Source organism: Protopterus annectens, chromosome 9.part0, assembly GCF_019279795.1.
Source record: "Protopterus annectens isolate FY-2018-M chromosome 9.part0, PAN1.0, whole genome shotgun sequence".
Taxonomy (NCBI): Eukaryota; Metazoa; Chordata; order Ceratodontiformes; family Protopteridae; genus Protopterus; species Protopterus annectens.
Window position 1 is genome coordinate 799,329,988 of NC_056743.1, and position 25,178 is coordinate 799,355,165.

General features: G+C 38.5%; 1 protein-coding gene across 1 annotated transcript in view; it reads right to left on the reverse strand.

Moving 5' to 3' along the window:
* Window positions 1-25,178, reverse strand: part of SLC4A8 (solute carrier family 4 member 8) — a 1,419,216-nt gene that overhangs the window by 245,191 nt on the left and 1,148,847 nt on the right. The window contains exons 14-15 of the mRNA XM_044082169.1: window positions 20,144-20,389; window positions 4,811-4,916 (exon numbers count right to left, since the gene is read on the reverse strand). Coding sequence (XP_043938104.1) covers window positions 4,811-4,916; window positions 20,144-20,389 — 352 coding nt within the window. The remainder of the gene's footprint in view (window positions 1-4,810; window positions 4,917-20,143; window positions 20,390-25,178) is intronic.

Below are 25,178 nucleotides of genomic sequence, written 5' to 3' on the forward strand. Positions count from 1 at the left end.
GGAGTTATAATGGATAATAACCTTAAGTTTGATCTGCACATCAATAAAACTATTAAAACGGTTAATAAAAAACTTGGCTCACTATATAGGATCAAACCCTTCCTAACGCCATTAGCCAGAACTGTAATTGCTCATACACATCTACTCTCCACCCTTCTCTATGCTTCCCCCCTATTTACAAACCTCAGCAAAACTGACCTTAATAAACTTTCTAGCAGCTATAATCACATTGCTAGATTTGCTACCGATGCAGCCTACAGAACTCATCACTGTCATAACCTAAATCTACTAGGATGGCTTGAACTGCCTAACCTACTTCAGGTTAACCAACTAAATGTTGTACACAAGATCCTCTGCCAACCAGATAATGCATCTGTGCTTAAAAACCTCATCACCCCCTACAGTAACCTTAGTGCACTTCATTCATCTGAAAGACTACTAGTTCAAACTCTCAAATCCAACAACACAGCCGGAGAATCTCTATTTGCTAACTCTGTTGGCAAAACTTGGAATTCTCTTCCTGCTAATCTTACATCTGAACTCTCTCTACCTCAGTTCAAGAAAAGTCTGATTCAGTACTTTAAAAAATGATGGCTATGTCCTTATCCTAATCCAGACTAACTCTAACCATCACTCATGTGCACATGAAGGACGTCTGCCTACACTTTGTTTCTTAACTTATATATCCTATGATCTCCTTGGATTTACTACCAGGTTAGCCTACTAGGCATTCAACACCCTATCATTCTTAAAAAGACTGTCTAGAATTTTCCATCTGAGTAAAAATGTAATAATTTATTTGTGTATATTTGTATGTTGTGTTTGTTTACATCTAAGTACAAATCTTTTTTTATTTGTGTTTATTTTGTGTTTTAAACTGTAAAAATGTAACAGTTTGTTGAATGTGTTTTTTTGAGCTTTTCTCCCCGGGCCTCCACTGAAAATGGGCATGTATCTAGTCTGACTATCCTGGTAAACAAATGTAAAATAAATAAATAACTAAATAAAATAAATAATTGGTATCAAAATCATGGTCTAAAACTAAATGCTAAAAAATGCATTATCGTATCTTTTATGAAGTCATCTACCCCATAGAACTACCACATTCACAATACACTCCTAAGAGGTGACCCAGTTATTCAGGATTTAGGATCTTATGTGGACAGTGACCTAATATTTGACCAACATGTGTCTGTTGTTATAAGAACATCCTTCTATATTGCACAGCTTATAGACAACCGGATTGTATCTAGATGTACGGATGTCATTGTCTCCCCTTATCCAGCCTCATTATACCAGTTATTGAATATAAAGAAACCTTTGACATGTGTCTGTAAGGCCTAAAAAACCTGTCCTACATGGACCATCTCAAAGCCCTGTATGTGTACTTGGTATCATACAGACTGCTAACAGGTGACCTGTGTCTGGCATACAAAGCATCCTCTGACCCACTGCTGATGGATTTACTGCACATCAGCAAGTCAAACAGCATCAGAAATACTTAGTCTAGGGATATAAACCTTTTCTGCATCATCAACAGAACAGTTTGCAGAGACAGGTATATTTTGCAGAGAATACTGCAGCTATGGAACAGACTCCCCATCCACAGAAAACAGTTCATCCATGTCTGTTTTCACGCACAACTTAGATGAATGGATGGGAAACATAAAAGGTACCCCAGGACTGCCCCTGTACTACTAATGGACAGAGGTAGCTCCTAAATGCTTTATCCCATGCATGGGTTCCTTCAAATTATCTATGGTAAGATCCCAGTAATTATCGCCCATGGGATGAGTAAGGCCAATCTATACCCAAATGAGATAGGTTATTTAAAGCACAAAAAGGGAAACTGTCTATGCTTAAAATGGCCCTCAAGGGTAGCTAGCCTAGTACTTACCTATGAACCTATAAGAGGTGCAGTAAAGATGTCAAGATAAACTACTGAACCTCCGCAAGTTCCTCTGGACCAACAATAACACACTGCCTGATGTAAGACAGGACAAAACATGACTTTGATGATTTGTCTAAGATTCATGTATCAGAACATCTCAAGATCAGGGCTTTAACCTCACAGTAAAGTAGATCATGACCTAACACATTGATAGGCTTCATAACCCAATCACATGTGGAAACACCAAGCTTAAAGACCAAGTCCAGAGCAGCATGCCCATACATGTGAAACAGAAATAGTCATCTACAAAAAACTGAATTCCTTTGTAATGCAAAATAATTATTTTACAACAGCCATGGGCTCTTTGTCAATCTAGATACTTAAGCTGCAAAACACTAACCGGTTTGAGCTCCTCAGTATTGATCTGGTCAGGAAGCCTGCAAACTCCTGAAGTAACATCCTGTCATATCAGTACAGTAGTTTACTCTTATATCTATGATATACTTGAAGGAGTTGGTGTTTCCATATGAATCTTAGGCTCAACATCCTAATCCTAAGTTCAACAAACCACTAGATTCCACTTAAGGTGTCTGGAAATTGAACACAAACTGAAATATATATGAAATAAAGGGGGGGGGTCAAGCATTGTCCATCGGGAAAGATACATTCCTGAAACTCTTATTGTCCTATAGCCCTGCTACAGCACTACAGGATTACTTTGCAGAAAGTAAAGATGGATATAAAATACAGAAATGAACAACAGAAAATTTCAGAGCTTTACAAAACAAACAGAAACACTAGCCATACCACAGAGAAAGTGGTCACTTTTTTTTCTTAAAAGTCCCTTATGTGATATATAAGTTGAAACAGTCACACACTGTAATCCCATTGAAAATACACCAATATTACATGTCCAAAAAGGTATTTAGAAGGTAACACATCATTACTTTAGAAGAGTGGTCATAAAATATAACTATCAAATAAACAGACTAAAAACTTTGGAGAAAGAGAAGCAGCTGTGATGGATCCAGGGGACTGTGTAGAGGTATGTCCCACTTCCTTTTAAGAGTCAACACCTGCTGACTGAAATTATGACGTTTCTTCCAGACATGGAGACAATGTATAAGGTCACATGTGCCTGCTCTGCTGTAAATGTCTAGATCCATTCAGCACAGACCTATACACAGAAACCTTTAAACACACTTCAGAAAGGTCCACATTTTCTCTAAATAAGCATATTCTTAATTTTTTATTTTAGTAATCCCAGCATGTATTCACTTCCCATCACCTTACTTATTTCTTGTAGAAAAGAACATTGGTTTGTATTTTTTTTCATGCCCTAATCCCTATTACACCCCATTCCAGTACAGATATGTAATGACATCAGAGCAGGAAGGCTGTATGCTGCTATCATTGCTCCCAGTGAGGATGTCAGTCTTCACTTCCTCAGCCACCCATCTGTTGCCACCTTCTCCCAGTTTCTGTCTTATGGACTACTCTACCATGTAATTTAAACATTCAACTTCAATCACTGAAAGAAAGCAAAGCACTGATCATCAGCACCACAGACAGCAACTAAATCTTGGTCACTTATCTCACTGATGGGAATTCCTCCCCTGGAATCCAGGCCAGTCAAAGTCTTATCTTTGTTGATACCATGTAATTTTATCAGTTGCATGTTCAGTAGTACTCTGCAGGGTAAGTATTATTGGGAAGGAATTGACTTAGTGGTGATGTAGATATCCTACATTTATACAGACAGGTTTCATTTATAACGTCCCTCAGTAGTTCATTAATTCACAGTGATACCTGTCCTTTTGGGTAAAATTACTTAAATAATGGCAATTAGAGAACAAAGATGATTCTTTAATTCTTCATTAACATACAATTTGTCATTAGCATTCTAGAATAACTGCTCATTTTACTCCTCTGCACTTACTGCGCAAAGACATCATAGCAAGCTGTAGATCGTGGTGAGGAACTTGGAAAACTGGCTGATCCATCAAGTATGTATGTGTGATATATATCTCAATTGTCCAGATTTTCACAGAATGTCCAGATTTTTGCCTTATACTTTTGGTCTGTTCCTCTTAAAATCTATAGTTTTCTGGCAAATCGGCAAGGATTGAAGTAATTAAATAATGACATACATTTGAGTTTCAAGCTTCATATCCTTTAGAAAATGCATGCTAACATAAATGCTGTTATTCTAGCAACAACCTAATTTTATATTTAAAATGTGTCCCTATCTGTGGGATTTTCTCCACAATTATTTTAGGCTTTGTCCAGAATTCTGTATGTATATATTTAGACAGGTGGTATAATACTTATGATAAAATAGTAGTTTTGACTAATCTAACAAATATTATATTTTAATTTCTCTGAGGAAGCACAGTGAAGATCAGTTAAGGCACGGCAGGCAGTGCCTATTCAGAACTGTGAAATATCTTTAACTTACTAGTATGCGGTACAATCATCATAACATAGCAATATGCAAATTAGCTAAATTCTGAAGACCTAGGTTTAGTTCCTGAATGACTGTTATGTCAGCAAGTCATCTGATCAGATCAAAGGTCCAAGATGTTATTGAAAACAAGCAGGATGCATAATGGGTCTTAGTCAACTACCAATGATACTATCCCATCAAAAGAGAAATTAACTCACACACACACACACACACACACACACACACACACACACACACACACACACACACACACACACACACAAGCATGCACAAAACATTTCAGTGTATAGCACCCAATGCACATTTTATGGATAACCTCAACTGAATATACATCACAACATGTAATTAAGCAGTCAGTATGACCCTCTTCTATGATCCGACAAAATCTCACTCACTCTTCCAAAGTTTAATTTCAGGCATGCAAAACAGAAAAAGCAATCAGTATAACTTACACTAACAGTGAGGTTTTCCCACGGAACTGCTGAAGGAATGATACTTTGGTTCTGCCAGTACAGCAATGTTTTATTAGAAGGAGAATTTGGTTCCGAACACTTACAGCTAACAACATAAAAGAGAAAAAATAGGGTTAAATCACCTAACATCCTGCCATGGCTCATATGTCCTGTGTTACTCTTTATGACTGAAATCTAACAAGCATTAGCCATAGAAGGAGTCTGAAGATATATGCTGTCCATACAGTGCTACAATGGCTGATCTATCAAACAGGAGCATCATTATTCACTGTGGCAAAGCATTTCCCATTAGCTTTGAATTTTATATACTTTTCTGTGTCTGATCTCATTTAGTATAAACACTGACTTGTTGCTTTTGTGACCCAGTTTAAAGTATATATAAAATAGAGGAGAAAGGATTTACTGATTTAGTATGGCTGAGGATTTAAAAACAGATTTTAACAGGTGCCAAAAATCCTGACTTGTAATAAGCTGGCATGTTGCTTCTTCATGTAACATCTTTTATGACATTTACCGTATGTGTGCCTTAGTACTGAAATATCTCCTGCCAAAAATGCTAATAAGCCCCATAACTCATCCCATCATATACTTCATCATGGTTAAAAACTAATAACCAAGGTCTATCATTGTCTAATATTTGAAAGGATATTACAACTAACAACTAAGAATCCCTTGCAGAACAATGTCTGACAGCAGCTTTTGGGTATCTGTCATCATTAAACATTACCTAATGCAACATTCCACATTCCAGATATGTTCATGTATATTATTTAACCATAGATGCAGCATAATGAGGTGTACTGCACTTCAGAATACCATCACACATTAGGCAGCAAGTCACATGACAAGGCAGCTCTTCCTTCGTATTCAGGGGTTGATTTTAAAATATTAGTAACCTGTTGTTATTCTGGGGACTGTAACTGTGATACTCAGAACTATAAGAATACAACCGTAAATGAGGAGGATATATACATATTAAGGTAAAGTAGTGATACCTTAGTGTACTCTAGTACTTACCAGTACACTGCATATTCTGGGCTTTACTCAAAAACTAAGACATGCAGCATAGAAAGTTAGTTAATTCTGATGTTCCTGGAATAATAGCATAGTTAAATGTTCACACATCAGATGAAGGTTCCCCACTCCATGTAAAACAACTTCTCATATATTATCCTGTTCTTTTTTCATATCCCAAGGGTTAACTTTAAAATACTGGTAACCTGCTGTTATTCTGGGGACCATAACTGTGGTCCTCAGAATTATCAGAGTACAACTGTAAATGTGGAGGCTGTATATGACAAGTCAGAGGTTGTGATATCAGTGTTCTCACTCTACTGCAATAAGTACTGTTAAAGGGAGTATGTGGGCAATAGCTGCCAATGCTATGAGAGTGCAGGGGGCTTGCTTCACTGTAAAAATGTAGCAACAGTGTAACAGCATATTTTCTAACTTTTGTCTTAAATGCTCATATCAAACATTAATATTTTACAGATGTAGGACAATCAGCCTCAGGTCCTGCAGCTGTTAAACATATTCAAACTAAATGGAAAGATATGAAGGCAATGAAAAGGATGTTAAGACAGATTTGTGTATTATTATATGCAAAAATATGCCGAGACTCTGACTTTTTCTAATATTGCATATTACAACTAGTCAATGTGTCATTAATAAATCTCAGTACTTTTACAGCAGGTAGTTTGTACTTTTTCTTGTAACTGAATTATACTTACATCAATAAGATTTAGAGATGAGCAAAAACTGCAGTGTCTACATAGACTAGAGTCTAGTTTGCATCAGACAGAACATGTTCAAATGCGACCCAAGGCAGGGTAATGGATCAATCCCCTCCCCAACACACACAGCAGCCCCCACAACCATTCCAGTTCCCCATTACTTGGCTGTGTCTCCCCAGTTACAATAAGATACTGTTTAAACCTATCAGTCTGCATACTATTTTCTTCATTACTTATACAATGATTACAGATATTTGGAATTAATTTAAAACTTTTATTTCAAATTTTATAGCATAAACACTGATAGCCATTTGCTAAACAAAACAATGCAGTCTTACAATGAAAACAGACTTAGCATTAAAACTTCTCTGCCCTTGAAACTCACATTCATTGAAACAGCACTGAAATCCACATGCAAAGAAAATGCATCTGGCCAGTGGTGGATTCAATTCATCTTGGGCTGTTCCTAAACCATAGGTCCCTTGCACACATTTTTAGGACCATGCATACATACATATGTGCTTTGATTTCCCTTCCTAATTGTATTAAATTAAATTTGTTGTATAATATAGCATCACTTGTTAGAGTGTCTTTTAAATTTGTAGTTTTGAAAATATTTCCAGTAAGTAATGAAACAAAGTGTATGTATCAATAATGACAAAACTGCCCATTTCAGAATATTTCAACCATAAAAGGCTACTCAAACTTCTGTCATTACAATCCATTAATATTAGTAAATATGCACAATCTCTGCAGAAGTAAAAGTCATTTGAATAATTCTACATTAAAGAAATTTGTAACTAACGAAGAGGTTGCTGCTGGCAAACAACTTTATATTTCAATGTTTCATCTATAAATTCAGTGCCTGATGCCCTTGAAGAATAAATTGCCTCTTTTACATTAAAAAAAAAAAAATTGGTAAGCTGATTATATTGCAGTAGGGTATGGATGGCAAACTGATAACAGGTTCATAGTACTAGGCATCTCATTCAAAGGAGGATGCACTTAGGACTGATGTTTATTTTTTGTGGAGGTGACAAAAACTAACACCTGATCTCCAACTCTAAATTCCTCGGTCTACACATTTCTGTTATACACCCCTTGTTGTATGGCATGGGCTCTTTTTCATGTTCTTGTATGATAGGCATCATCATCTTCAGCCTGTCTTATAAGTTGGTAGGGTGTTCTATGGCACTTTGGCATTTCTTAGTGGGCTTTTCTATTCTCCCCATGTTCCTTTAGCTTTCAGGATGCCCAGGTCAGATATTTCCACCTTGTTTTATTACTCTTGTCCAGTAAAACCTTGATAGGCATCATACTTTAGTTTTGTCTATTCCTAGAAGTCCTCCCTTTACATGATTATGTGCTAATCTCATTGCTAGATTTCTGAAAGCTTTGGCACTAACAGTAAGTGTACTACGACTGTTCTGTTTTTACTTACAAGATTATGATGTGGATTTTTATGATAAACAGTTTATTATCTTATTAGGTGTTCTCGAGACATGGGTGCCAAGAAATTCACCTCAAGAGTAAAGCCTGAGTTTTCAGTAGTAGCAGTAGTTTCAAGTTTTTAAGACCAGATTGTTGTATCTCTGAAGACTTTATAGACCATTGACAAGACTCTTCTAATGTTTCATTATGAGAGTGAGATTAATCCTAGTTTTTCTGTTCTAGTGTTGGGAACCAGAAATAATCTCCATACCTCTGTGTTGCTCTGTTTCATTTTTTAAATAGAGAATATAGGAATTCTACAATGTTGCTGCCCATTCTACCATAGGGCTTATAGCTGTGGTGTAGAATGGAACATAACTGTCACTGACTTTTACTTAATAAATCTCAAAAATGTACTTCTTTGTTTGGTAATGCATGTGTAAGCATGTCTTTGTTTAGCTCTGTACTTTGCTCATTGTATTGTCAGTATATTATTCATATTCTAATACTCTATATATGTAACTTTCACAAATGACATAATGGCAATGTTTGTAGCATTTGGAGGTGTATTACAATCCCACAGCCAAAATATAATGATTTCATAGTTTGCCAGTGTTCTTTTTGCATGCAGTTGTTGCTACTAGATTTGCATATTTGCTGAACAGGATTATATGATCTAATCAAAGGCTAGTGAGATTAAGTTTAAGCAGCAAGAAGACCAAGCTGCATGTTGAGGAATTGTTGAGTTTTGTTAATACTCGTCACAGATTATAATACAGCCGGGTCCACATAAATTCTGTGTAATAATTAGTCCCTAATCCAGTTAACTAGGTAATCTGTTAATCAAAGGTCATGACTTAAGGTGTCAAACTCTTTACTGAGGTACATGAAAACTACATCAATCATTAGGCCTTGGTCAGAAGTCATAGATTTGTGCAAAACTTAGTACATTTACAGTACCAGACATTGCCTTCCTGAAACATACTGAGAGATGTCTATCTTGCTTACCTCACTGGGTTGCTTGAGTGTGAATTCATGAATAATGACATTTGTTTCACTCTATATTTGCAACCCATGGACTAGTGCCATTTAGTGGGAATACATGGACTAAAGTGGTTAGTAGGGAGGTCCTCATTGCCTATGGTTAGCTGAAAGGAATGTAGGAGACAAAAAAATAAAAAAAGAAGACAGAGGCCAAATCTACAGTAACAACACTAGGGCAGTGAATTTTCCAGTCGGGTTGCATTTTTGTAGTTTGCTGTGGTAGAGAACACCATGACTCAGACTTATTCATAATTAACCCAAACGTTGTCTTGCTGGAATCAAACTAGAGCTTTCCTGAAATTATTTTATCTTATTCTAAATTTAACCAGGCTACTGCACTGATTACAAATGACCAGTTTTAGTCTCTGCCCAGGTGGGAGAAGATAAATGTAAATGTCAACAAAAACAAGACTATAAAAAGATTACATAGCAGTTATTAATGAAACGGTATTGAAACATAGATAATAGTGTGATACAATATTTACAATAAGGCCAAAAGGTTGGAAATATGAATGGTGGATAAGGTGAAGAGGTATGAGAATTGCAAAGGGTGTCTCAGTATCAGTTTAGTGAAGACTGTGGGAGAAAGAAATAAGAAATCGTTTCATGTGGTTGGAAAAGATGGTCACTGGCATTTGACAAGTTTCTGGAGACAGGCTTTTAGCTGGGTTTGGAATAGAGGTAGGATAAAGTGTTTCAGATTTGGAAGGGAATAGATTCCCATAGTCTAAGACAAAGTATGGAGAAGAAATGATCTGTGCAGTGGAGTATTGTTTTGGGGGATTGTAATATAACAACAGCATAGTTCTGGCTTTGGAGTCTATAGGAGGGGGGGGGGTCCTGGTTATTTTGGCTGTTAAGGGACAGTGTACTTTGTGATTTAGCGGTTTGAATAGTTATGATCCTAATAGAAGGACAGCTCTCTGTTTTACTGGGATTCAGTTTGTTCTTTCCAATGTTTTGCAGTGATACTCTTATTTTGTATAGAGTGCAATGAAGCTACATATTTCACTAGTTAGGATTTGTGTAGAGTTTCTTTTTGATGCAGATATATCAAATTGGAGGCCATATTCCAGTTGGGACAGAAGAATGCTTTCCACTATTGCTATTATAGTAGACTTGGTAAGAAAGGGGAAGATTTTATTTGACCAAAATAGAAGGGAGTTACCTTTTTCCTTGTACTGTCAGGATGGAGAGAGACAGACAGAGAAAGAGAGAGAGAAGTTTAGAGATGGATCAAGACAAAGCCTAGTTATTTAAATTAGTATTTTCTAAAGGTGCTTTCTAGTGATCACAAATGTACTTATGTTGCAGACAATATTATCAAGGACCTTAGCACAGCTAATAACTACCGGTGTGACCAGAATAATGGCATACTATGTAATGTTAGTTACACAGACAGGGGCTTTCATTCACCTGAAGATAGATCCCTGAGGACTCCAAAAGTTACACTCATACGAATGGAGCCCAGAAATATAATTTTAACTTAAAGCTTTATCAGATATGTAGACATAAAATCTCTTTATAGTGTTAACCCGTAGACCAATAGCAGAGAATTTTGAGTGTAAAATATTGGAATGAATCAAATACATTTATTACCTTGGTAAAAATATTAACCAATTCTGCACCCATATCTTTGCTCAGGGTATTAGCAAGCAAGTCAATTATAAAAATGAGAGTGCTCTATCGTGCAGTAAAATCATGTTGTCTTGGGATATCATATGAGATAAGACATTCTAAAACTTGAACTGCAGTAAGTCTTTTCCCAGCTTCTGCCAGACCTGGTTTCATACAAACACAGACTGCAAAGTGATGATAACAAGATTGCTGCTGTACTAACTGATAAGCTGGCAATCTCCAAACAGACCCATTGCAGGTTACAGGGGGAAGGGGCAGACAAGTGTCTGCAAAGATTTACTGTAAAAGAAGTTTAGGACTATGGTTTTTGAAGAATGGATTCTACAAAAACAAATGCTTGGAGAGGTTGCCCTATGGGAAAAATGACAAGAAAAGGATTTAGCAGTCGTAATCACCTACTGTAGCAGTTTCCTACCTTTTTTGCACCAAGGACTGGTTTCATGTAAGACAATTTTCCACAGACCGGCCATCACGTGCATAATAAAGTGCATAATATTTATTTATTTATTTATTTGACATTTGTTTACCAGGGAGGCCCAACTGGAGTAGATGTCCATTTTCAGCAGAGACCCAGGGAGAAAAGCTCCAAAGTACAATAAAAAGACAACAGGCAATAATCCCCCCTGAAAAAGTGTACATTCTGCTTAACAGCATAACATTGATCAACTATGGTTGAAATGTACGTAAACATAATGGCAACCTTACTGACTTTCTAACTTTATAGTAGCAATATTTAAAATCTGTTCCTATTATTAGGCCCTGTCCGGCATACCTCTGAACTACACAGATTTTCATAGAATGTCCAGATTTTTGCATCATATTTTTGGTCTGTTTCTCAAAAATGTTTTGTTTTCTGGCAAATCACTGGCAGATTATTGAGATTTGAAGTCAGAAATAATAACAGTTGAGTTTCAGACTTCATACCCTTCAGAAAAATACATGCTAATGGAAAACCTGTATTTCTATCTACTTTCTAAGTTTGTAAGAGCAGTACTTAAAAGTGTCCCTAGTTTTGGGCCTTTGATTCTCCATTATTTCTGTCTTTGTCTAGATTTATTGCCTTAAGAGGTTCAGAGGTATCTGTCCAGATTTATTGTGCCAGAGGTTGCATGGTATGGTCGAGCTATACATAAACCTAATGGCAACCTTATTGATTTTCTATGTTTATAAAAGCCATATTTAAAAAAAACTGTCCCTATTATTTGTGGCTCTGTCCAGATTTCTTGCGCAAGAGGTTGAATGGTATGGTTGAGAGATATGCCAAAGTACAGTTTTGTACCTACCATAAATGTAGATGTTCGAGGATCCACATTGCTGCAGTCCTAACTATTGGGTAGTCCGCTGTCCAGTCGGCCCGAATACCAAAGTATATGGCTGACGTCGGTCAGGGCGCATTAGACTGACGTCAGTACGTCAGGGTACTAATGCGCATGACCGACGTCATATCCTCAGTCTTTTCTTGCCCCAGATGTCAGAAGACCCTGAAAAGATAAGGCCAAAAACCAAAAACTCCCAAAATACCTGCACCAAAAAATATATATACAATATATACAAAATTAGCAGAATATAACCTCACCTACACAACCATCCCTAAACACAGAGGGGAAGGAGGGAGGGTAAATTGGACTGCAGCAATGTGGATCCTCGAACATCTACATTTATGGTAGGTACAAAACTGTACTATGTTCTTCATTCCACATTGCTGCAGTCCTAACTATTGGGTAGAATCCCAAAGCAGAGGTAAGGGAGGCTGGCAAATCATAAGGAAGCAGGAGCTGACAACATGCCTTGCAAAATAGCTGTGGCAAAACCAGCCCTAGACTTAGAGTAGAGAGGAAGGTGATAATGCTTAGAGAAAGTATGCACTGAACTCCAAGTAGCTGCCTCCAAAATATCCTTAGTTGCCACCCCTTAGAAATGCTGTGGAAGTGGCAGTAGCCCTAGTGGAATGAGGCCTAATCCCAGCTGGAATCTCCTTGCCATGATGGGAATAACAAAATGTAATGCAACACCCAATCCACCTAGAAATAGTTTGTTTTGACACAGGCATGCCCTTTGAACTCAAAGCAAAAGAAACAAACAACTGCTGAGACTGCCTAAAATCCTTAGTCCTGCTCAAATAATAACGCAATAGCCTGTGTACATCTAAAGTGTGCAAAATCTTTTCCCCTTTATTTTGGGGATCTGCATAAAAGGTGGGCAAATGAATAGTTTGGTTTAAAGCCACACTAGAAACCACCTTAGGCATAAAGGAAGGATTAGTAATGAAGATACCCTATCCTTATGAAAAATCAAAAAAGGCTCCACTGCCATAAGGGCCTGCAGCTCAGAAACCCTTCTTGCAGAAGTAATGGCCAACAAAAAAGCAGTCTTCCATGACAAGTATTTCAATTCAGCAGTAGCCGCAGGCTCAAAAGGTTGTAGAGTAAGTTTCTCCAACACAAAATTGAGATCCCAAGCAGGAGTAGGAGCTCTACGTGGGGGTCTTATATTCTTTGCCCTCTAAGAAATTGCTTGAACAAAGGATGCGAAAACAATGGTGGGTCACAATCATAGTGAGCTGAAATTGCTGCAGCATGAATCTTAATGGAAGAGAAAGACAAACCTTTGTCCAGTAACTCAGTAAGATATTGAAGAGCCACACTCAAATTTGGCTCAGAAATCTCCAAATTGTTTGCTGCACTCCAAAATAAAAATCTCTTCCATTTTTCTGCACACTTTCCTTGCACTAGGTCTTCTGGCTTCCATAATCACATTTAAAACTTGTTGAGGAAGCTGAGACCTGCTGTCTTTCAAAACAGAATATGCCAGGCTGTTAGATGTAGAGAGTGAAGCTTGACATTGAGCAGATGACCGTCCCTCTGAGACAACAGGTGTGGAATCAAGGGTAAAGGCCATGGAGGCTTCCTTACCAGACTCCTCAGTAATGGGTACCAGTGCTGCCGAGGCCAATCTGGAGCTATTAAAATCATCCTTGGCTTGTCTTGTCTGACCTTTAGAAGCACCTTTGGAAGAAGAGGCAGAGGTGGAAAAGCATACACATGAAGATTTTTCCAACTGAAAGAAAGAACATCCACTTTCCAAGCTGTGTGATGAAATCCCTTCGCAAAACTTTGGCAGCTGGTGGTTTAGTGGAGAAGCGAACAGATCTATGTCTGGAGTTCCCCATGACACTGTCAATTTTTGAAATACATGAAGATCCAGTTTCCACTCGTGGGGATCCATGATTTGTCTGCTTAATACATCTGCTAAGGAGTTCTGTGCTCCGGTCAGAAACCTTGCCTGAAGAGTTAGTTGCAGACTGAGCAGTCTCCCATAAAATCATTGCTTGTCTGCACAATGGGTAAGAATGTGTTCCCCCTTGTTTGTTGATGTACCACATGACAGTTGTGTTGTCTGTTAGAATCAACACCTGCCCTGGAAGAAGTAACTCCTTGAAAGCAATTAATGCAAACTGAACTGCTAACATCTCTTTCATGTTGATATGTAGATGCTGTAGTCTGGCAGGCCACTTGTCTTGTATCCACTTTCCATTTAGATGAGCTCCCCAAGCAATGTCTGAGGCATCTGTCGTTAGAATCTGACTTGCCTCTGGCCGGGTCACAGAGAGTCCCTTGTTTAGGTGACATTCCTGAGCCCACCACAAAAATTCCTTTTGAATGCAAGGTATTATTTGAATGACAGTGTCCAAATCCTGGCAGTGCTGTGTCCACAGATTTTGAGATACCATTGTAGCTTCCTCATATGCAGTTTGGCATTGGGAAGCACCAGAATACAAGATGCCATGAACCCTAAGGCTTGAAGGACTGTCCTTGCAGTCAGCCCGGACTGAAGAGATAGATGATGGAAGTAACTGGAAAGATTCTTTTGTTTGTCCGGGGTTAAAAAGGCCATCTGGGCTGCTGTATTCCGTCTCACACCCAGAAAGCACATGTCTTGAGAGGGTACTAGACTGGACTTTATTTCGTTCACAGAATACCCTAGGCATCTTAGCACTGCTATGACATATTCCAGATGCTGTAGAAGATCTTCCTTTTCTTGAGCCAGAATCAGGCAGTCGTCCAAGTAAGGATAGATTTGGATTCCTTTTAGCCTGAAGTAAGCTATCACTGGAGCCAGAACCTTTGTGAATACTCTGGGCAGTAGATAAGCCAAAGGGCAATGCAGAGAACTGATAATGAGAATTTCCAGCTCGAAAACGCAGATACTTCCTGCAACTTAGTCTTATTGGCACATGAAGGTAAGCTTCCTTGAGATCTAAAGTTACCATCCAGTGATCTTTGCCCAGCAGAGGTAAAAGCTGTTGTAACGTCAACATTTTGAACTTGGGAATGTCCAGATAAGTGTTGAGGATAGATAAATCCAGAATTGGTCTCCACGTGTTCCCCTTTTTGGTACTAGGAACAGGCGAGAATAAAATCCTAGGCCCCTTTCCGCACAGGAACTGACTGAATGGCCCCTATTTGGAGCAACAGAGAAATTTGCTTGTGAGCCTCTGTTCTTTGAAGAGGAGGAATGTCTGGCATGCCTTTGAAAGGAGGCAAGGTATGGAAATAAAACCTGTAACCGTGGTGAATAATATCCAGAACCCATCTGTCTTGGGTAATTAAATCCCAATTTTCTTTGAAAAGAGACAGCCTTCCTCCCAAAGGTGCTGCCAGGTGAGAACGTGCTGGCAGCTGAAAAGGCAGGTCATTGGGTCTGCTTACGAAAGGACTGACCCCTGCCCTCACCAGAAGTCTGAGCAGGGGAACTCCCTGTCCTAGGCCTAAAAGAACCCTGAGCTCTGCCCCTACCACGCCTAGACCTACCCCTAGACTGGGAATCATAAGCAGGATAAGTCCATCCCTTAGTAGGCCAATTTCTACTAAACTTCGGAGGCTGCACCTGCAAAAATCTTTAACAGTTTGCATAGACTTAGCCTTGTCCTCCATTTTCTTCAAAACTGCTTCCACAGGCGAACCAAACAACACATCAGACTGTAAAGGAGCATCCAAAATCCTTGTCTTAACATGCTCAGCTAAATTCTGATCTCTCAACCAGGCGTGCCTACGAAGAACAGAACCAGTGGCAGCCACCCTGGAGGAGGCCTGCACAGCATCAAAACCACACTGCAAGGAATGTTTACCCACCTGTTCAGACACATGAACTAAATCCTGCAACTCTTTACACTCAATACCTTCAGCCAGAGCATCCACCTTAGATTTCAACTGTGAAAGAAGATAATTCTGATATTTTAACATGTGAAACTGACAATTCAACGCCCTCATGGCTAAAGTGGAAGAAGTATACACTTTCTTTCCCCATCTATCCAAAGCCCTTGCCTCTTTATCAGGAGGGACAGGATTTTTAACAACTGAGGCCTTCACACCTTTAGGCCCCTGAGAGACAGTTTCGGGTCTGCCCTAGGACTCTTAAAAGATACTTATGAGCTTCAGGCATCCTATAATACCTATCCGGTTTAACTGGGGCAGGAGGCAAAGAATCAGGATTCAGGGAAGCCTCTGCAAACACATCTTCCACCACATTCAAAACAGGAGGTATAGCTAAAGGCCTATGCTGGGGTAAAACAAGAATTCCCTAAGCCTTTTCCTGGAATCAGAGAAATCTTGACCTTCCCATTTAAAATGCTCCCTCATGGAATGCAGAGTCTCTGAAAATGAGAAATCCTCAGGAGGAGAAGCAGAAGGAGTAGAATCATCCACATCAGAATCAGAATAAGGAGGGTACTCCTGCAAGTCTTCAGCCGAAGACTCCGAAGCCTCCGAGCATTGCTCAAAACTCTCAAACTCAGGTTCCACCCTAGGCCTCTTATCAGGAGGGGGCATAGAACCCCTAATCATAGTAATCAAATCCTCTGCCATTTTAAGCATATGTTTCTTAGGCAAAGACCCTGAAGCACTAGGAGAAACCCCCACTGAAGCTAAACTTGGCCTGCCCCTCAAAGAAGCCTTGGAAACTGAAGGGGAGGCTCTAACCACCTTAGGAAGAGAGGGAAGAACAGCCACCTGAGAAGCCCCCTCAGCCTGGCCTACTTCTTGAGTGGATACATCCTGTAACAGTAAAGTCTCTCCCTGAGACTCCAAAGAAACACCTGGCAAAACCTCCGGCTCCACTGAGCCTTCCAAAGAACCGACGTCTGGGACTGTCGGTTCCTCCACCCTAGGCTTTGCTGCTTTATCTTTGCGCTTTTAGCGAAGCGTCGGAGCATCCGACGGCATTTTATAATTACAACGCTTCCCAAACACTAACCTGGCACAGTCTAACCTTCTCTTAATAGTGAGTTTGTTAAATCTAGCACAAGAGCGGCATCCAACAACGTCGTGCTCAGGCCCTAAACAAGGTATACACAAAGTATGGTAATCCCTATGAGGTATCTGTTTCCCACAAGAAATACAGTTATTCACTTTTTCTGACATCCGGTTAAATACTGAGGCAAGAAAAAACCAAAATATTCCCCAACGGGGTACTTAGCCAACTTTGATTCGGTCTGAAACTCTGACTTCAGAAACTTTCAGAACGCCAACCTGCACTCGCAAAATTGCTTCTGCATCGGACCATGCGGCAAAAAAGACTGAGGATATGACGTCGGTCATGCACATTAGTACCCTGATGTACTGACGTCAGTCTAATGCGCCCTGACCGACGTCAGCCATATACTTTGGTATTCGGGCCGACTGGACAGCGGACTATCCAATAGTTAGGACTGCAGCAATGTGGAATGAAGAACATCCTCATTGCTGCTGCCAGGGATCACTGTCACTCTTTACTCTCTCTCTTTCTGTCTCTCTCTCTCACACACACACACACACACACACACACACACACACACACACACACACACAGTCTCTTCTGCTGTCATGCATGCATTCACTCACATAAGATCATTCTCACTCTCTCTCATTCTCTGACACACAATCTCTTTCGCTTTCATGAAAGCATTCACTTACACATGCAGACAGAAACACACTCACACATACACACACACACACACACACACACACACACACACACACACACACACACACACACACACGTGCGCGAACGCGCGGACTCTTCTACTTTCATGCATGCATTCACCACACATGCAGACAGAAACATACACAAACACACTTTTTTTGGGTTTCTTGACTTATTTTACACTCGCTAAACAGCAAAAGCACTGCTTAGTGAGTGTAAGAAAACAGCTTGATCAATCTCACTGCTCGCTCTCTCTCATACACACAGTCTCGTCTTCTTTCACACACACATGCATACTGCTTTCATGCACACATTCACTCACATGCAGGCAGACACATAAACACACTCATACACATACATGCACACATTCACTTTTTCCTTTCACTCCATGCCTGGCGGCCTGGTACCCAATGATCCACAGCCTGGTACTGGTCCACGGCCCAGTGGTTGGGGACCACTGACCTATGGCATAAATTATGTAGTGGGCAATAGCTACAGGCTAAAAGGAATCTAAGTTGAACAGCTAGGTGAACAGATTCTAAAGTAATTTAACTCCATCCTACAGCATAGGGCTCTGGTAAAACCTCATTAGGAATACTGTGTTAGCTTCTGTCAGCCACATAGTGGAAAGATAGGCAAGCTGCTAGAAAGCCTGCATCACAAGGCATATGAAATGAGTGATTATAACCTTATGCTTGTGTTATGTATATGAACCTTAACTACATAGCTCTAAAGTATCCCATTCAAATCAGGTAATCCCAAACCACCTTGTTCTGTGGGGAGACTGGAAATGGATGATTAAGGTGTGGGGTTGGACCTCAATTAATAAGACAGAGTAGGAGTTTGGATGCAGATCCTTAAGCAGAATAAAAACAACCATAAAGACTATTATATTCAGAAAGAAGCAGAAAGTATTCTAAAAACTAAGCCAACATTAGAATGGAGAAAGGAGATGTTGCCAAAATGAAACTGAATGTAGGGGTATAGAAAGTAGGCAAAAGGGGTTGGAATCTGTAACTGAAAATTAACAAAGGAACCATGGTACTGGGAGCAAATTACTATGCAGAGAAAGGTAATAGAATAGAATTAGGCCAAGCAGAAGTTTGGACTACAAGTTAGAGACTGCCTTCCTAGCAGGGATTATTACTAGAGTATAGGCAAAGATAAAGGGATTGTGGAATTCTGAGGGAAAGACCAACTCTCGTAAAGTTTTTAGTTGAGGCTGGAACAGAAGCTGGTATTAAAATGGAATAATTAGTATGGCATATAAAATATTGCATAACTATAAGAATTAATTACAGGAGATTAGAAAGGAAGAAAGTCTAGAAAAGCAATTTACAAAGGAACAATGGAAGGACATCTGTATGGCTGTTAAGTATGCAATAAGCCCAGAAGGTTCAGGACATTTGCTTAGAAGTGTTTGCATAGGAATACATACCCCAAGCAGACTTCAGATAAATTTTCCTCAGGTAAATAGCAAATGCTGGAGGTGTGATGGGGCAGAGAGCGGTAACTGTGAACATGTTTTTGGGGATATAATGAATTCACAGATTTTAAAACTCACTACAAGGTAGTTTGTCTGAATTGTTGGGGGAGCACATGTTTGTATCTAAGGAAATGATTCTTTTGAGCTGGGACACATGATCTGAATTGCATAGACATAGTTTACTAAGTTTAATGTTACTGACTGACAACAAAAACAGTTACGACAACGTGGAAATTAAAATCTAAACCACCTGTAACTAAAATACTGAATATTGTAAAGGAGATGCAATAACTGAAAGGGGATCTGTAGAAAAGAGAAGGAGCAAATTACATAGACATAAATGGGAGTTTTGAGAGCAATACATGCAGAATAATGTTGAGGAGGAGGAGTGAGGTTTAAAGGATTTAAGGGAAAGGAAATTAGTAATGTCTGACTGAATGATAATTGCATGAAAATATTGATAAATATTTTGGTTTGTTTTCTTTTGTAGTAATGTACATGTGTACCTATGTCATTCTTGCAATTTTGATTTAATAAAGATGTTTAAAAAAATGATGTGAACGCAGTAGATCAGGTGCAAGGCAAAGTGAAACATAAACAGTTCAGCACACATACACTGGAAGAAAGAAGAAAAGTAGATATATGATTTGGATATAATACCTGTGAAGAGGCACAGAGTGGGTGCAGCTGCAGAGAAAAGGGAATGGTGGAAGAAAAGTATACGGCTGTCAAGTAAAAGAGAGATAATTCAGGACTGACTTAATGAAATATGATTGAAAAGAAGGGGAGGCACACTCCGGAAACCCACTGTTGTAGGAAGTATTATACTGCAACTTAGTGAAAGGAGCCGCAGATGCTTAGGACACGTACAGACAAGGACAGGGCAGAGAGAGGAATGGTAGCTGTAGAGGGAATGATGTCCATCTAATTACACTAACAGCCTAAAGGAGTTATATAAAAATGACATGAACAACCTTTTACTCCATCTCACATTCCAGGAAGAACAGAAAATCTACTTACTAATAATGTGTAAGCTCATCCAGATGACTGTACATATGAATAGGATATGTTTCACCAAGCTGGATCAATTTCTCTAGCGCCTCATAGATAAAAATAAGGCAGATTAATGCAGCAAAAGCTTCTTCTGTAAAGCGAGTAATGTAACAGACGAGGGAGCTGGCATCTGTAGCAACAAGGAGGATGCACAGAAATGCAGTCCACAGTCCAATGCACGTCCTCAAGCAAAGATAAGATAGTTTGTACTCCCTGGAAGCAGCAGAACAAAGACCAGTTTAAAATGATTATCATGAAAATCATCAGATTAGCAAACATGTTAAACGTCTGTGCATTTTGAAATCATACTTTTTGAAGACTACATAATAATGAGAAACAATATGCATAACATTTATGTGCATATGAAAATACCTTTTGGCTAATATACACCCAGTGCATACTTCACTTTTGTGACCATACCTTTTCTGTAGATTATATGCATATATATGTGATACACCATCTCTCTCTCTCTCACTATATATATATATATATATATATATATATATATATATATATATATATATATCTTTATATACATATATATCTATATATATAATATACATATATATATATATATATATATATATATATATATATATATATTGATATATATACATGCACATGTATACATGTATAATATATATATATATATATATATATATATATATATATATATATATATATATATATATATATATATATATATATATATATATATATAAACCTGGTACTTCTCTAGCAATGAAGTTGCTGGCTAAGCCTCCTTAAAATCAGGAAAAAAAGAACCACAAACTGTAGCCACTCTCAGCCGAGACTTCAAAATAATCAAGCATTTACAACTTTAGAACTTGTTTAGAAATCAGAACTTCTTTTTTGCAAAATAAAAACAAATATTAAATAGATGAGCATTTTTTACCTTTATCGAACTTCATTGTATCTAATACCATTTGACATGACATTAATATGCTTTGACATATAGTTCAATGACAGTTCAGTGAAGATGGGTTCATCTGGGGGATAGGGACTGGTCGTCGTCTGATCTTAAATCCCAAAAAAACTAAATTATTTACTTTTCTCACCAACTCTTAAGTCCACTGCATTTACCTTTACCATGAAATCTAATAATGGGACTACAGTCTCCCCAGCCACCTCTATAAAACTACTAGGTGTTATCATAGATAACAATCTTAAATTAGAACTGCATGTTAATCAAATCATTAAAACCATCAATAAAAAATTAGGATCACTTTACAGGATAAAAGCCTTCTTAACCCCACCTGCTAGAATTGCCATAGCTTGCTCTCACTTACTTTCAACTCTCCTATACACATCCCCTTTACTCTCTAATCTAAACAAGTCTGTTCTTCATAAACTCTCCATCTGCTACAACCACATTGCCAGATTTTCCACTGGTCTGCCTTTTAGGACACACCACTAAATCAATCTAAACCAGCTTGGGTGGCTAGAACTGCCCAGCTTGATCCAGTATAACCAACTGATTATGGCTTATAAAATCCTTTACAACCCAGACAATACTCCTGCACTTAAAAACATTATCACCCCCCTATAACAATCCAAGGCATCTTCGATCTAACAGACTGCTAGTTCAATCTATCAAAACTAACTCAGCCGACGACTCTCTCTTTGCCATCTCTGCAGGTAGATCCTGGAACTCACTCCCAGCTGATATTACTTTACTTACCACCCTGAGTCAATTTAAGTTAAAACTCAAACAATATTTGACACTAAACTGGCTATGTCAATGTACCAAACCTGACTAACTCCACTATAGTATGAGTTAAAAACTGTTATTTAGGTTAACTGTGTTTCTTAAACAGGATTGGTATTATCTTTAAACTTTGGAATTTGTACAACTTGTTAAAGCATGTAACCACTGAATATGCTGTATCTGTAACATTACCTTGTAATCTTAATTGTTTTCCTTGGAGCTTTTCTCCCTGGGCCTCCGCTGAAAATGGACATGTATCCAGTCAGACTATCCTGGTCAACAAATGTAAAATAAAATAAAATAAATAAGTAAATAAAATAAATGTATACTGTAGTAGGCTGTCTGGCCAAGCTAAAGTAGGATAGGTCTCATAATTCATAGCTGTCCTGCATATTTACTCCTACTGGTAGCTAACAGGTTATAGCTTATGTGATGTTTTCCTAGCCTATGCAGCTAGTGCCTAACTGACACAGACACTTTATTTAGTTATTGTGACTGCTTTTGCACATCCATTAGTACTTCATCATACTGGTGATGTGAAAAGTTGATGCTTATTTGCCATGTTTAAATTAGACAACAAATACAAACTATAACCTATTAGCTACCAATAGGTGTAGTTAGCAATGTTGAGTCACACGTTATTTCTGTCAGCTTCTCCTCTCATTCTCCCTCATGAGTAGCAGCCAACTCTGAGAATGACTCTGTAAACAGATACCACTATCTGCAGAGTTTACCAGGCAAATGGGGAGGAAACAGAAATGGTAGCAGGTTGTCAGATCTTTCTTCCTTATATCTCACACACATACACACACAAACACACGTACGGAGAATTTAGAGTTCTTGATCCATCTACTTCATGTCTTTGGAAAGTGGGAGGAACTAAAGCACCCAATGAAAACCCACACAAACATAAGGAATACATGCAGACTCCACACAGAAGGCACCCCACCCAAGAAACTAACCAGATAACCTCTTGTGGAGAGGTGGGAACACTTCCCTTTGCATATTTGCATAACTGTGCAATGCTGAGAGTAATGTTGGCAAGTCATGCTACTGTGTAATAATTATTGTGAAAAACATTTCCAGTGTACAAGAAAAAATGGTGGAGAAAGTGAAACCCAGTTTGCTATGGCCCATTTTAATATAACTGCTTTGTCGTAACTAGACTTGTTCGAATTACCTTCATCAAGCTAACAGGCCCCACATCATTTGTGTGTCTTGCATATAAGCGTATGTTTCTAAAAAGGATGAGAGGCGAAGGTTCCATTTTTGAAGAGTTAGACTGAACTGAAGAATAATTGTCCACCACTAACGTCAGTACTTTTCCAAATATCTGTTGAACCATAACTGATGCAGACTTGAAAATTTCTGCAACTGTTTTCTCTCATCAACTTGGTCTTCAACTTCCCTTCCAGAAACATTAATTTCTCATGTCCTATGTAGCACAGCATTTCACATTACCTGTGGTGATGGTCACTGCTTTTCAGAAGAGCTCTGACGAGTGGTTACTACACTTACTTCCTGTTTATTGAGAAGCCACAAATGAATACCTGTTGGCTTTTATCATCAACTAGAGAGGATTTTTTACACAAATCTCATTTTTAATATAATATGGTTATAAGTCAGAATCAAACATGCAGTTTTAAAGAAGAGAATAATAAAACAAAAGAAAAAAATAGAAATTTACTAATTTTGACACATATTTACATTATGCATGGGTATGTGAAGCTATAATTAGCAAAAGATCCTTCAGGAACCTCCTAAAACATACATTTACAACTGGGATGTCTAAAGAATGTGGTGTTAACATGCCCTAGCACTGTTTTGTCAAGAACGCAATTTGTGCTAAAGAAATAGAAAAAATATTTTGCATAAATATCTTCTTTTTTTTCCTTTAAGGGAAATATCAGAAATGTCAAAAATGTATGTCCTACAAGGACATCAAAGACACTCCATCTCACTCCCTTTTATGTCATCTTGCATAGGCACCTCCCCAAAGACCTGTGGTTAGCATCATAGGTGGAGAGAGCAGTGCAGAGAAGGCAGCTGCAGGGCTCTGGTACCCACAGAGAGCTGAGCAAATTATTTGTTTTGGCATTTTTTTTAATTCATAGCAATCACTAGGAATGTGCTAGCCATTACATTTAAAAAAATAAATAAATAAAAAGGCTTGGCTTCATAGAGATCGTTCATCTTACAGTCAAATTTTAAACCTGAATCCAAACAACAACCTGTTTTAATTCAGAAGAAAGGGACAGCTTACTTTTATTTTGCAGTGAAAAGGGTGAGGGCAGAAAAAGTAAACAAAGCCAATCTGAATTCATACTGATACTGTGTGTGTGTGTGTGTGTGTGTGTGTGTGTGTGTGTGTGTGTGTGTGTGTGTGTGTGTGTGTGTGTGTGAAATAAGAGACAGGCAGGTGTGTTTGTATGCATGACAAACACTGTTAGAAAACTAAAGTATTTTCTACATACCTTTTAACTTCTTAGTGCAAGAAATCTGGACAAAGCCTAAAATAATGGGGGAACAAAGGCACAAAAATAGGGATAGATTTTAAATTCATTGATCCATAGATTGTTACTAGGCTAATGACTCAAGGTTTCTTTCTAAGCCTTGCCAAGTTTTCCCATAAGAATAATCATGTCCTGAATCCAAACAGGACATTGAGGGCCAGGCATTTATAAGCAACTTTGTCCATAAGAAATATGGGTGCCAGGCCCAGTGTCTATTTCTCATCCACTAGTCTAAGTTGCACTTAAATTGTTTATTAGATGAACTCAGCTTCACATCGATGAGAACCCTGTTCCATTGGAAGGGCCGTCTCTAGGACACATATCTGTCTCTCCGGGTCTATATTACTTTATCAAATACTGAAGTCAGCGAATGCCTGTTCGCCAACCAATAAACAGTGAACTGTTATTTCCGCGAATGGCCACTACAGTGGATTTTTTCCTAGGGGAAAAAAATCACTTTGCCATTGTCATGAATTTGCCCTTTTCCCCACTATAGTGCAATCTTGGAGATGGTATATTTAGTTGGGGGGTGTTGGGGGCAAAGCCCCCCACTTTGACAGGTTTGAATACTGTCTTGTTTCTGGTTGTCCAAGTGATTTTTTTCCTCTAGGAAAAAATTTGCTGTAGTGGCTGTTCGCAGAAAAGACAGTTCACTGTTTAGTGGTCGATGAACAGGTGTTCATTGACTTGGGATGTTGATGTCATAATATAGATCCTGTCTCTCCAGTTTGTTTTGTTTAAGTCAGAGACAAAATTCAGG